This window comes from Lonchura striata, chromosome 1, assembly GCF_046129695.1.
Source record: "Lonchura striata isolate bLonStr1 chromosome 1, bLonStr1.mat, whole genome shotgun sequence".
NCBI lineage: Eukaryota > Metazoa > Chordata > Aves > Passeriformes > Estrildidae > Lonchura > Lonchura striata.
The window spans coordinates 54,568,228-54,581,397 of record NC_134603.1 but is presented as its reverse complement, the minus strand read 5'-3'; the positions used below and the strand labels follow the sequence as shown (position 1 = coordinate 54,581,397).

At 34.8% G+C, this 13,170-nt stretch overlaps 1 protein-coding gene across 2 annotated transcripts in view; it reads right to left on the bottom strand.

The window, feature by feature from the left end:
- Positions 1-8,149: 8,149 nt before the first annotated feature.
- CDH7 (cadherin 7) overlaps positions 8,150-13,170 on the bottom strand; it is an 85,110-nt gene continuing 80,089 nt past the window's right edge. For both annotated transcript variants that reach the window (XM_021544287.3, XM_021544289.3), the window contains one exon: positions 8,150-12,328. In XM_021544287.3, the coding sequence (XP_021399962.2) occupies positions 11,835-12,328 (494 nt within the window). In that variant the 3' untranslated portion in view covers positions 8,150-11,834. The remainder of the gene's footprint in view (positions 12,329-13,170) is intronic.

The following is a 13,170-nucleotide window of genomic DNA, read 5'->3' as shown; positions in this document are numbered from 1 at the left end:
CAAATTTTAAAAACACCTTTCCTCCACCCCTCTCTCCTTCACAGCTCTATTTCCTCCCATCCAGTGGTGCAAGAAATCAGGTTATGGAGGATATGGTCAGTTATTTCCACCACTGCTTGGGGAGAGGAATCTTTCTCCATAAACTTCTTCAGTGTAAATTCTTCTCACAGGCTACAGTTCTTTTTGAACTGATCAAGAGTGGGTCCCTTTCCACAGGGTGCAGTCCTTCAGGCACACCCTTCTCCAACATGGATTCCTGACAGGTCACAAGTCCCGTGAGGAAATCTCCTATTCCATGGACTGCAGAGAGACAGGTGCTTTACTATGGTCTTCACCACAGGCTGCAGGGGAATCTCAGCTTCAGCACCTGGAGCAGCTCCTCTCCCTCCTTCTCCAATGATCTTTAGTGTCTACACAATTGCTCCTTTCACATACTTTCACCCTGCTCCTCTCTGGCCATAACTAACCTGCACAATAACTACTTTTTCCCTCTAAATATGTTATTGCAGTGGAGACATTGTGATTTCTGATTGGCTTAACCTTACCCAGTGGCACATCCATCTTGGAGCCAGTTGGCATTGACTTTGCTGGACTTGGAGGAAGCTCCTGTCAGCTTCCCACAGAAGCAACCCCTGGAGGTCCCCTGCTACTAAAACTTGGCCAAGCAAACCCAATTTTTCTAATTTTAAAAATTAAAAATTTTAAAATACTTCCATTTTAAATGCTGAATATTCCCAAGAATAATTAAGGAGATTTCTAAAGAATTTAGTTTATAGGGTTTTAGCTTGAATTGTGCTGATGAAGATTAACGTGGTGCTTTGGTTATTTGCAGATAAAAGACTGGTAAGATCACTTTAACTACAATAAGAAAACATTACAAGATTAAGTTTATATATGACCCTTTTTTCTCCTATAATTAAATTTCCTAAGGTAGAAACTTTTGTCACATTCTGCTGTCTAAAGTATGTTGCCCTCAGATGTCTGATTTCTGGAGAATTTGGAAGATGAAGGTTCAGTTCTGATCATGGCCCTCAAGAGGATTTTACCTGCCCTACTGTCATTGGTCATGTAACGAAATACCTCTAAAATTCTGAGGCTGAATTTGTTGAAAACGATATTGTTCTCTAGGTCAGTTCACTGCTGCTCTAGAACCAAATACAGCACCAAATAATTGCCACTGTATTGGACAAAATCTGAGCTACCAGAAGGCAAATAAAACAACTACAGTAGTTATAAAAAATCCGCTTTGAGAACTTTGAACTCATGTCTTATGCTTCTCTGGGTATTATTTTTATTTTTTTTTTCTCTTAAGCATGGTGAAAGCAAGCAGTAGAACACATATTCTGTGAGGTCCCATTTAGTTCAGAAAATAATTTTGCTGTCAGAATATTGGCATCCTTTTTAATTGACTCAGAAAAAACATAAGCAGTCCAGATTTATTGGCCTGAATCTTGATTAATTATTTCACACATTATTTTTGGACAGCATGGTCATCTTTAGATCTAATAATGTGTTAATTTCTTCTGTATCAACTGGTTTATATAATTACCATTCACCAAAAAATTACAGAAATAAAGTGATAGACCAAAACCTGTTTTTCTACCGAAGTTGATAAGAGCTTACCTGAACTGCCTCTACTTTGGTTTTCTAACAGAGTAAGATTTTGCGTTTCTAACCTGATGATTCCTTACGCATATGGCAGATTAAGTAATCTTAGAGATATCGTTTGGTGAGATAGTCTGTTCAAGGCCATTAGCTTTTCTCACATATTTCCTTGCCAAAAAACTTGCTAGTGAGGGAGCATTTAATTTGTTTAATTTCTGATTTCCAAAAAGAGAATTGATTTTCAAATTTACAAAGCCATTGGGTTTTCTTATGATTAAATGGCAAGCAAGATGAATTAATTATCCCTCCTCATATGGAGCTTCCATTTCAATAAAGTTTTTAGTTTTTAGTCTCATTTTAGTTAAACCATAAGGTTTTAAAGATAGATGTTTTACTTTAAGATTGGGTATTAACAAGCTTCAGCTGTTGAAATAAGTTCACTGAGGAGAAAATACATTCTCAAAACCTTTCTGGTTATTTGCAAATATGTCTTCTTTCATATTAAAACATCAATCAAGTATTTCTCTTTACCTCCTTGAATACTCAACAGAAGGCTATGTAGCTTCCTTTTACTTCAATACAAAATATGTAACTCCTCCAAAATATTTGTATGCCAGTTTCATTGTAGACTTCAGAGAACGCTTTTTTCAATGACAGAATGACTAAGGAAATTAAAATGTCTCTTTCTTTGAGACTCTATGAATCATAAAATGTATGAAATTAAAGTATTGGAAGCCATTTTGTGTGTTTTTTTTTTTTTCCCCTACAGCATTCCATCATACTGGTATGACTATTAGATTTAATTTGTATCACATATTAATGCCAAATAATTTTCAGGACTGATTGTTGCTTTCTGAAGCTTCCTTGCCATCCTATATACAGCATTGAAATTACATTGTTGCTAACTTTGTCTAGGGAATAGTTTATTCCAGATTTATGCCAGGAATGAAATAAACTAACAAAAACAAACAGTTACATGAATGTTGCCATATTATATTCATTCTGAAAAATATTGAAAATGCTGTTCCTCTTCAGGTCTTTTTGTCAAGAGGTGACAAAGATGGATCAACTAGTGCCACAGACCAGATCACTGACAAAGTTGGGCAGATAACTAATATCTGATAATAATCTGATACTCTGAGTCCAAGACTAACAATGTCTCTTTGACAGCGTGATTGTTATTAGTACTAAGAGTAACATCAATATTGCTGTTCTGTTTTTATGGCTTAATCAACATCTGGGATCAGTGGTATGAACCACCATACACAGGGAATTCAAAAAGTTACAACTCTCCTCTAGGAAATACCAACTATAGAAAGAGATGAGCAGTGGAAGGATGCAGAGTGAGACAGCAAGATATTGTCATTCACTGTAGGCAAAGGACTGAGGCAAAAATTACAGAAAACTGGGAAGTTATAACATTACAGAAAGAATAGGGGGGAAATACAGTTGCTGTTCTTTGGACAGAATGCAGTCAATGTGCCCGACTTCCCACACACAATATATGAGAAGGGTGAGATGAAACTGACAGTGGAGCAGAGTGGAGAAATGTTGACCAAGCTCAATTGAAATCCTTGCAGAAGAGGGAACTCAGTGATACTTTAGCTGACAAGCCACACATTAGCTGCTGACCAAGGGAGAAGGAAAGAAATATCTTACTCTTGAACCAGAAACCGGGGTCAAATCTCTCATCATATATAATACTGATGCTCATCTCCATTCCAAGGTTACCTCAGATGTAATACTGATCCTCACCTCCATCCCAAACTTACCTTTCTCCAGGGTATGAGTACCCCTCTCTGACCATGATGCATGCCTAAAGTCACTAAAGGTTCACCTAGACACCAAGAATATTGTAAAAGTTAACGACTGGGATTAATTAGCAAAGACTCTGTGACTGCCAGGATCAGCTGACAAGCTGAACTTGTCTTCTCCCCTATGGACATGTCTATTGGGTAAGTATCATACTCCATGCACACTGAATAATTATCTCTAGCTAACTATCTTTTTCAGGGATTAGAGCTTATCCATATATTGCTTTGAAAAAGTTTTTGCAGTCAAATACTATTACCAGCAACCTTTGGACCTTAACCTGTCAGAATTTTCTCTTATATTAATAATATTGTTCTGTAAATTGTTCATATGAGTCCTTGAAAGATGCTGGCAGTCTGTGGCAGTGGGTAATACTCTCAACTGCATAGACCTGGGGAGGGGTCTCTCTTATGCTGTTGGTGTGTGTCCTTGAACAAGTAACTTGAACTGTCCTCCATTTCAGTGGACTGCTCAGTGGAGAGACCCCATAATGGGATACTGACAGACTGGTTGGGCACAAGGATCTTGGCTCTCTGAGGTCCAGTCCTGACACATAAATCAAGCACAAGGGGTTTGAGGAAATTTCCCTTTCATGTGACATTCAGCAGGGCTTCCCCATACCATCAGTCTTATCTATGTTGTAGGTGAGGCCAGACTTCTAGACTGCCAGTCAGACACAACTTTGGTCTGTTTTTGCTTTACCTCTTCATGAATGCAAAATTAACCAGAAGGCAATATAAATCTTTTCAGCTTCTGTAGTTGTGTTTATTGTAGTACACAAAGCCCAAACTAAAGTAAGACAACTCTTAATACAGGTGACGCTAATTGGCTAATTTAGACTGATTAGAATAATTGTCATTGACAGATGCCTCATGGGTTTCTATCTTGCTTTCAGTTGTAGTCAATTGGATTTTCATCCATATTCACTACAGGCTTTAAATTTGAAGACCTTACCCTTTCTGATGTCCCTGCATATATCTACCTCTTCCCAGAAAGACAAGGAGTATAGATTGTTGGTTACCTCTGCTTATTTCCAAGGAACAGCAGCTTCTGAATATTTAAATAACTCCACATTTTATAGTAGCTATTTGAATTAAAATCCCTTCATGGGGGTGCTTTGTGCATGAGGCTAGCTGGTCTATATTGATCTCTGAGTCCCAATAAAATATATTGACCTGTGCTAAGCTACAGTAAAAAATAAAAATATGGCATACATAATATATTATAATATTTTTCATGATCAGCTGCTACTAAATATAATTTAAAAAATAATGTATTTTGTTATCACATACTAACCCATTGAAAGATAAATCAAGTCACAAACTACTAGAAATGAATTGGGAAAGAGCATGAACAAATATTCAGACAGAATCAATAGCTGCATCAACAGGCTGAATGTCCTATGAGAGCTTCATTCATGCTTTCCTCACTCCTAGAACAGGAAAACATAATGTCTTGAACAATTGAAAATTATTTATTAATCTTTTCACTTATGTGTTTAATCTCTCCTGTTATTAACGCTTTTCTTAATATTTGATTAAGATGAGGCCAGGCCAGGCCATGCACTGCAGACTGATGGAAAACAGTGTTCCACAGCATGGAAATATTATTACCTAAAAGGAAATTATATTCCAGTAGTAACTGGTAAAACATTATTTTTTGCATCATTAGATCATCAATGAAACATTACAAACACCAGAAAAAGCTTGATACTTTTAACCTGTTACTTTTTTTGCTACAGCCCTTTTCTATGATTTAACAAAATCTGAAGTATCAGCAAAACAAAATATTTACAAATAAGATTATGGTTAATTTGGATTGTACCTGCAGTCACTGAAGTCAGTAAGGCTACAGATGGTCCCACAGTCTGAGGAAAATATACTAATTTTGACAGCCTGAAAACTCTCTGTGTTGTTTATTTTAACAAGAAACTGTTTGTGTTATCTTTTAGTTTGGCTTTGTTCTGCAGGCAGTATTTTACTATTGGTACTCCATCAAATGTAAACCTTTCCTAACACTGTATTTATCATGTGCACAAAAATTATCTTTATGAGCAAGGGTACAGTATACAGTGCAGCAAGGTTATGTGTACTATGCTGATACTAAGTAGCTTTTGCCATTAAAAACATGCTATTAAGCTATTTGCATCACCATTCTGAGAGTGTCTTCCAAAACGGGAAAGTCAGTAGAAAAGATTGTGCAAAAAGAGAAGGTATCCAACTCAAAGCAACAATCTTCCATCACGATGAGCTAAGTGATCATTTATCTCTCCCCTAACAATGGACAAATCTTGACACCTCTTGAAAGCCACAGGGATATCTGCCAAATACTTCAACATGATCAAGAATTTGCCTAGCATTTTGTAGGTGAATCAATAAATACTTTCTCCATAAAATTTCAATGGTGGGACAACAATAATAAAGGATGTTCTGATCATTAAAGAAATAGAATAATTCAGACTGAATATTCTTGTCAAACTCAAATGGTCTAATGTGGCTTGAATATCTGGCTCGATATCACACTATCTTAATTTATTAGTAGTTAGTCTCAAAGAGAGGAAAAGCTGTCAGTGTATGAGGAATATTCAGGCACAGCAATAATTAAAACATTGCATTAAATGTCAATGTACATAAGGGCATTTTGTACTTGGGCTGTTTTACTTTTCAGTTTTTCCTTCTTTTTCTGTGCATCAAGATCATGATATAAATAATTATGATGAAAGTGAGTTATAGGTAACAAACCTTGACAATTCTAAAATATTACTTAATTAAATGTGCAAAACTTGCAGATAGTAGTGCCAGAATATTTTAAGGTTTTAAGATTAGATCCATGTCACTATTTGAATGGTGTCAATGGCAGCTTAACTGTAGAATTTGTGAGTTTGTGTTTCAAGAAAATGACAGATTAGTTTCACTGCAGTCTGTTGATCCTCTGTTTATCTTTTTCTTCATAGCTTCTTGGCATCAAAGAGAGGGTACATCTCAGGACTTTCTTTTTTCTATTAACAGTACAGAAGAAGGTGGGTTTGCAGTCAAAATAGAAGAAAAGTCAGGATTTACATGGCTGGTACGGTTTGGACCAAAGAAAAACAAACCCAAAGAATTAAATGAAAAAGGTCAGCTCATTCAAACATAAGCATTTTAGAAAGAATACCAGTTTTAACATTTAAAAAAACCCATGAACAATCAGACAAACCTCATTCCCCCAAGACCCTCAAACCACAACAATTTGACAGGTACCAGGTAGAACGACCTAGGCAGTCAAGACATAATCAGAAAAGAATATGTGAATAGAATGACAAGGTAAATGTCTTTTAGCTTTTGTGAGGAAGAGACAAGATATAATTACCTACTGTGTTCAACTTGGATTCAACATGGTTTTGCTTTGGTGGACACTGAAATTCTGAGTTTGACTGAGATATAGGTAAACAGAAGAAGAAAGTAAAATCCTTGATTTTTTTCCCCGAGTATTGTTTCAGCATCTATCACAACAGGTTTATGACCTTAGTTAGTCATACAAATATTAAACTTAATTTAACCTTACATCATTTCTAGGAATAAAAATTTCAGTCGATATTATCTCAAAAAAATTGACAAAAATCACAGTCTATGCGACACTTCAAACAGTTTTTAAACTACTTTGGGTGAAAATAAGACACAAATTTGCTTTTGTTGTGGGGGCAATATTGAAAGTTTTGCCTGAGTCTAACTTATATTTTTCTTCCTCAGTCATTGAGGAGGATAAGCAAAGCTTTTGAGAGTAGGAATACCTTTTTCCAGATACTCTCTGATTAAAAAAAGGTATTTTAAAAGGAACGGTTTGGGAGTGGAATGTTTAAACATACACACAGTTTTAGAAAATATGTGCTCACATATGAAAAGTGTTTGCAACACTCAACTGTGGCTTCAAATGAGATTTTCTTCTGATTTCCAGAAAATCCTTATGCTGATTTCTTCTTTCGTTGTGTTTGATCAGATTTATAAGGCTTTACATAAAGATTCCATTACATTCTTGTGCCATATAGTGATGAGGCAAATCAAGCAATTGTATGGTATAAGGTTTTGCAGATTTTATGTACCATAGGGAAATATTTTTTCTTTCTTTTGTGAGAAAAGGTAAATTATAGTAACAAAGTAGAGCCTATGTTATGTAGAATTTTTTCCATTCCCTTCATGTAGAAAATATATTATATTGTATAGTGAGATTCCCCTCGTTCAAAGAACAAAAGTTAAGGTAGAAATCTATTAAAAATAATCAGTGAACAATAAAAGATATTTTTAACTGCATTAAAAATGAACTGAAGAATAACTGTTGGAGTGGAAGGAATCATTCTGGGGTAAAAATATAACTTAGGATGTATTTGAAAAACTTAGAAGTAGATCTGTCAAACTTAAGGATGGCATAGTTAAGAAAGCAATTTTTAGAGCTCTTGGTGTCTTGTAGACTTTCCTGTTTCTGTCAAACAAATAAAGTGACATTTCTATCTTTAGCGATTCAGTTTTAGAATTACAGACCAGTGAAAATATACTTGACCCCTTCTATTGCTAATGAAGTGAAGACAGTGATACCTCAAAGCAGTATTACCCTACATAGATTCTAAAGTAGACAAAAAAAATCTATATTTAAAAAATTAAAATCAGTCACATGATGGACTGCAACCAAAAATTTAATACTAGATTTTATATACGTAACTGTATTCACTTTTCAACTCTTTAAGGATCTTAAAAGCCAATGTAAGTGTATGCTTTATTTATATTTATTTCTTTTCCAGAATGACAAAGTACGACCTTTCTTTGTATCATACAAGAGTATTTTTCCATAAAAATAAGATGCTGAAATTTTAAATTTTATCACATGCTTTAATCCAAAACCTCTAAAAGAAAAAAATTATAGGAAAGGGTTTTTTTTATTAATTATTGCTAACACCTGAATTGTAAACAGAAAAAAAAGCTTAGAAAATACCTTAACTGAAAAAGGACATTGTGGTGAATCCTCCCTCTGCCTTTTGAAACAACAAATAAAAGAAATAGGAACTTGTTTGTTTTTTCTTTTATTCTCCCTTAATTCTTCAAGAGTAGGAGAAATTTCAGTTGGTAGCATCAAAGTCCATGAGTCCTACAGTGATTATACTAAGCAGCCATCAGAACTAGGAGGCTTAGGAAGGCCTGTGCTATGTCTTAGTGGGAATATAACCTGGAGTAAGTACACTAAGTTTATTCTTTTAAATAAGGAATATAAGTCAGAATGTCCATTGTTTACTCTGTTGAATTCAGTAGATTTCAAATGGGTCAAAACAGAGTAAGAAGTCCTTACCTTAAGTCTTTTTCAAACAGCTTAATTTTATGTAGGGGCATTTTAGTAACACTCTTAAAACTGTGCACTTTTCAAAATTCTTTGAAAACTCAGTTTGAAATAAAACTATTCCATTGGCATATGGTGGAAGGAAAGACATGTTATTCCACTGTTTGACCTATTTTTTATCTAGGATTTGTGGCCTCTAGTTAGATACTGAAGCTCTTCAGAAAGTTCAGTAAATAAGTATTGGAAGTCTTTTTAAAGGGCTATTCTAATTAATTTGACCAAATAATTCCATTACCTTTCCAGGACAGAGAAAATATTTTTTTTACATTTTATGGTATTTAGTCAGTAGAATATACATTATGCCATCCAGCAATGAAACCTAAATAAGACTCAACAAAAGAATTTGAATCAGATTACGAACTGTAAAAACCTATAGTCATGGTAATTTTTGGTGAGCATTATATAGTGTGCATAATACACACACTCGTATATGTATGTGATAGTAATATCTGTCACCAAACATAGGGGATTTCCACCTTCTTTTCTTACTGCAACAGTACAATCAGCTGGTAAGCATGTAGAATGTAACAACAAAATTAAATTAGAACTGTGCAAGAGAAAACATATATATGTGGAAGAGTTTTTATGGTGTCAGAATAAAGCACATTTTTTTTCTGTAGAAAGCACATCGAAGAAATAACACAGTTTCCTCCTAGTGGAAGTTTTTGGGTTTTTTACAGATACAGAAGGTAGAAAAGCAAGGTAATTGGGTTGTATGCTCTAAACCACATTTAAATCTCCTGTGAATGTTATGTGCTAAAATCAGCATTTTTGACATCTTAATCCAGATGCATGAATTATCTTCCCACAAAGAAAAAGGCGATTAATGAAAAACTGTTCTTTCAGAACCTTTCTGATTTAATACCTGCTTATATTCTGCAGCATATCTTGCTCTCATTAAACTGTATACACATGGTTCTTTTTTTTCCTTATTTTTTAATATTTTTATTGAAAATCTTACATGTATGACTAAAAGTCATGGACGATATCTTTCAGTTCCATTACAAAATCTGTCATATATATATATATATATATATATGCCTATATATATATATTTCATACAACTAGAAGCAAATCTACTGAATTATGAAACAATGATTGTCTATTAACATGTAACTGAAATTAAGTGTGTTGTAGATGACTAAAATTATTTTTCTTTTCTGTTGGAGCTGAAGGCCACTTTCACATAATTAATTGATAATGCTGGGTTGCAAAAATTACAGAGCCTTAATGACAATTTCCCATCCCCCAGCCTCACATCACTCATACATTAGGATTTCAGTACAAGGATCCTTCTCTCAGAAAGAAGTATTTAGAGTGAGCATCATCCTCTGTGGAGCACCTTCTGTTCACAAATACAGTTCTGTAAGCAATTCTGTGTACCTCTCAGTAATTGCAGACAGGTCAAGTTATTTCAAGTTAGGTACAAGCAAAAAATTTGCAGGAATGGACTCTAATTTAGGAACTCATCTGCATTTTATCTAAAACAAAAAAAATCTGAAATAATGCCTAAACTCACTATTTTACTTATATACTAATATATGTCTTATTATCTAGTAATAAATCATGAAAGATGAAGTATAAATATTGTCAGAATCATAAAAAAGTTGTCTTATTCTAAGAAATCCTACTTCAAAATCATACAGTATGTTAACCAACAATAGTTGTCCTTCTGTTTTGGCACTCCTGAACCAGCATAGAAATTACGTGTAGTGATTTAACACCTTGGGGAAATAATACTTATGTGCAACAGGGTATAAAGATGACCTCTGAAGTTAATAGTATTACATTGCTTAACATAAGAAAGAAATAGAAAACATCTTTTACTGTGATTCATCCGCAGCAAAAGAGAAAGGAAGAGCAAAGTGTTTACAGTCTTTGAAACATATAGCATGTAGAAGATTAAATCTTGCATTAAAGACACTCCCAGCTACCTCTGCAGTCTTCTTTCAAAAAATTCAATGTACAAATTTCTTCTTTAAATGTCTCAGACTTTGTAATGGCTCAGAAGAACAACTACACATCCTTGGAGCTGCTCTTCTTTCTGTGGGATGAATGGTGGGTGGCCTTGTTTACTGTAATTTCTCCACTTCCATACTTAATTTCCTACATTTATATGAGACTGGAGAAAAATCAGCATGTTCTGACATGTCTAAAAACATGAGGCAGTAAAATGGACCTGCATTCAGTGGAGATTGGAGTTCCAAAATAAATATAACACTTTATGTCAAACAATAATAAAAAAGGATAAATTCTCCTGTACAAATCAGAAGAGAGAATAAAAAATAGCAAATAGATAGCAACACCTTTTCTATACCTACATGGGCATCACAAAACTTCCCATCCATAAGACTACACCTCCATATTTATCATTTTATGTGGATTTTAAGCTACTTTGTAAGTTGATGACACTCTGTGGAATTTCTTAATACAAACAATAAATTCTCAAAAACTTCCCAGAAAATTAGAGAGATTTCTAATTAAATAGCTCTGAGAACAAACAGGGGAAAACACAAAAAATCATTTCCTGGGCTTTTATTTGTTTTCATCAGTCCTGCTTTTGTTCTATTTAGCTGTATGCACACAGTAAAGAAAATTTGCTTAAAAAACCCTTGCCTGTGTAAATACAATGTACTGTAATATTGTATTGAGTTACATATTTGAAATTTTATTTCTTCTTAAAACAGAGACTCTGTATTCTCAATATAGCAATAATGTGAAGGCATCTACAGAGTATCACCAGCTCACTGAGGTGACTGTATAACATACTCTTGAAAGCGAGTTGCCTCTGCCGGTATGTGAGGGTTGCTATCTATTTGAACGTGGCTGAGCATTTCATTTTATCAAAAAATGCCACCAAATGCTCATATTCTGTGTGGTCAGTGCAGTCCCTAGGACAAGTCTAATGAAGGTATGTTCCACCAAGGCAAAAACAAAAAAAACCCAACAACCTAAAATTTTAAAAATGGGAAAATATTTACAACTTTCCTCAGTCTGTTAGGTTGAGTTTTCTGTTTTAATATTCTTCAGTGCATTTTCAGAGAAAGGTTCCAAGGCTAGGAGTATAAGCATTCTGGTCCGGTCCCATACATATCTGCAAGCCTTTTAAAACGAGGGCCCCAGTCACTGAGGTAATCGTAGTTCTGGTCAGAGTTTGAGCTGATGGAATCTAAAGAACTGAGTGACTCTGCCACCGAGCCGTTCCCCTCAAATGCATACGTCTGCAGGGAGTCATAGGGCGGCGCGCAGGGGTCCACGTCAGCTTCTTTTAGTCTTTCCCAGATAAATTCCCTAAAAATGACATTATCTGGGATACTTTTAAAAGTCGGTCTGCTCAAGAACTGAATCTCAGGTGTCACGTCCCTTCTGGTCTTGGTGTCTCGCATGATGTTGAGGTTCCTCAAGGCAGCCATGTCAAAAGCCTCTGTGTCTTCTTCTCCACCACCCTCATCATCATACCTGACAATGTTTTCTCTGATATCTCTCTCTTCATCAAAAATGAGTGGCTCTTTTTTCCGTCGCCTCATGGTGACAATCAGCAAGACAAGAACTGGAACAAAGAAAAGTTAGAGTTTTAGCAGTGCTGAAGTTTTCTCGTATTTGTCCAAATGTTGGAAGTAGTCATTAATTTATATGGCAGAGACCCAAGTAAACAGCAAGAAATTTATGCAGTTAGATGTGAAATCTAGCAGGTTATGAAATAACTTTTAAACCAAAAGCTTTTTGTACCCTAAAGAATCTATTTACCAAATCATTCGGGATTAGCATCTTCATCTGTAATTCTAACATCCTATATTGTTTGCTAAACATAAATTTCAATACAGATTCAGTCTGACTGATAATCTCACAGCCAAGAAATAATGATAATTTTTAAAAAGTAAAAATACCTTTTCCTGAACTCTTAAATGCCCAAGTGATAAATGCACATTCATAAATTGACAGAATAGAATTTAAAAACCATGATTTGGAAAGTGACTGATTTAAAGTGAAGACCAATATCTGCTGAATAAAAACAGTTTAAAAAATTTATATTGGAGAACATCGAATTTTTAAGCAATGTTTAAAAAGCCACCGCTACATGAGATCTCACTTTCCTGAAAAGTGCAAAGTACTGCACTTGCAATTCATGCCTTACATCCAATGAGAACTGCTAGGGCTAGAGTTTACTGGATGAACCAGTACTAGAAATGTAATTAGATATTTAATTTTAACCCTTAAAGTTTCTTTCAGCTTGAAAGCTAATAATAAGCTGCAGTGGAAGTCAAAAGCACTGAAAAAAAAAATAACTCAGGGCTCCTCTTGTTCTAATGCAGTTTTGGTAGAGAAACATCACTGGTGACACGCAAAATATGGAACCAATGCTATGAATATTACGTCCATCTGTGGGACATG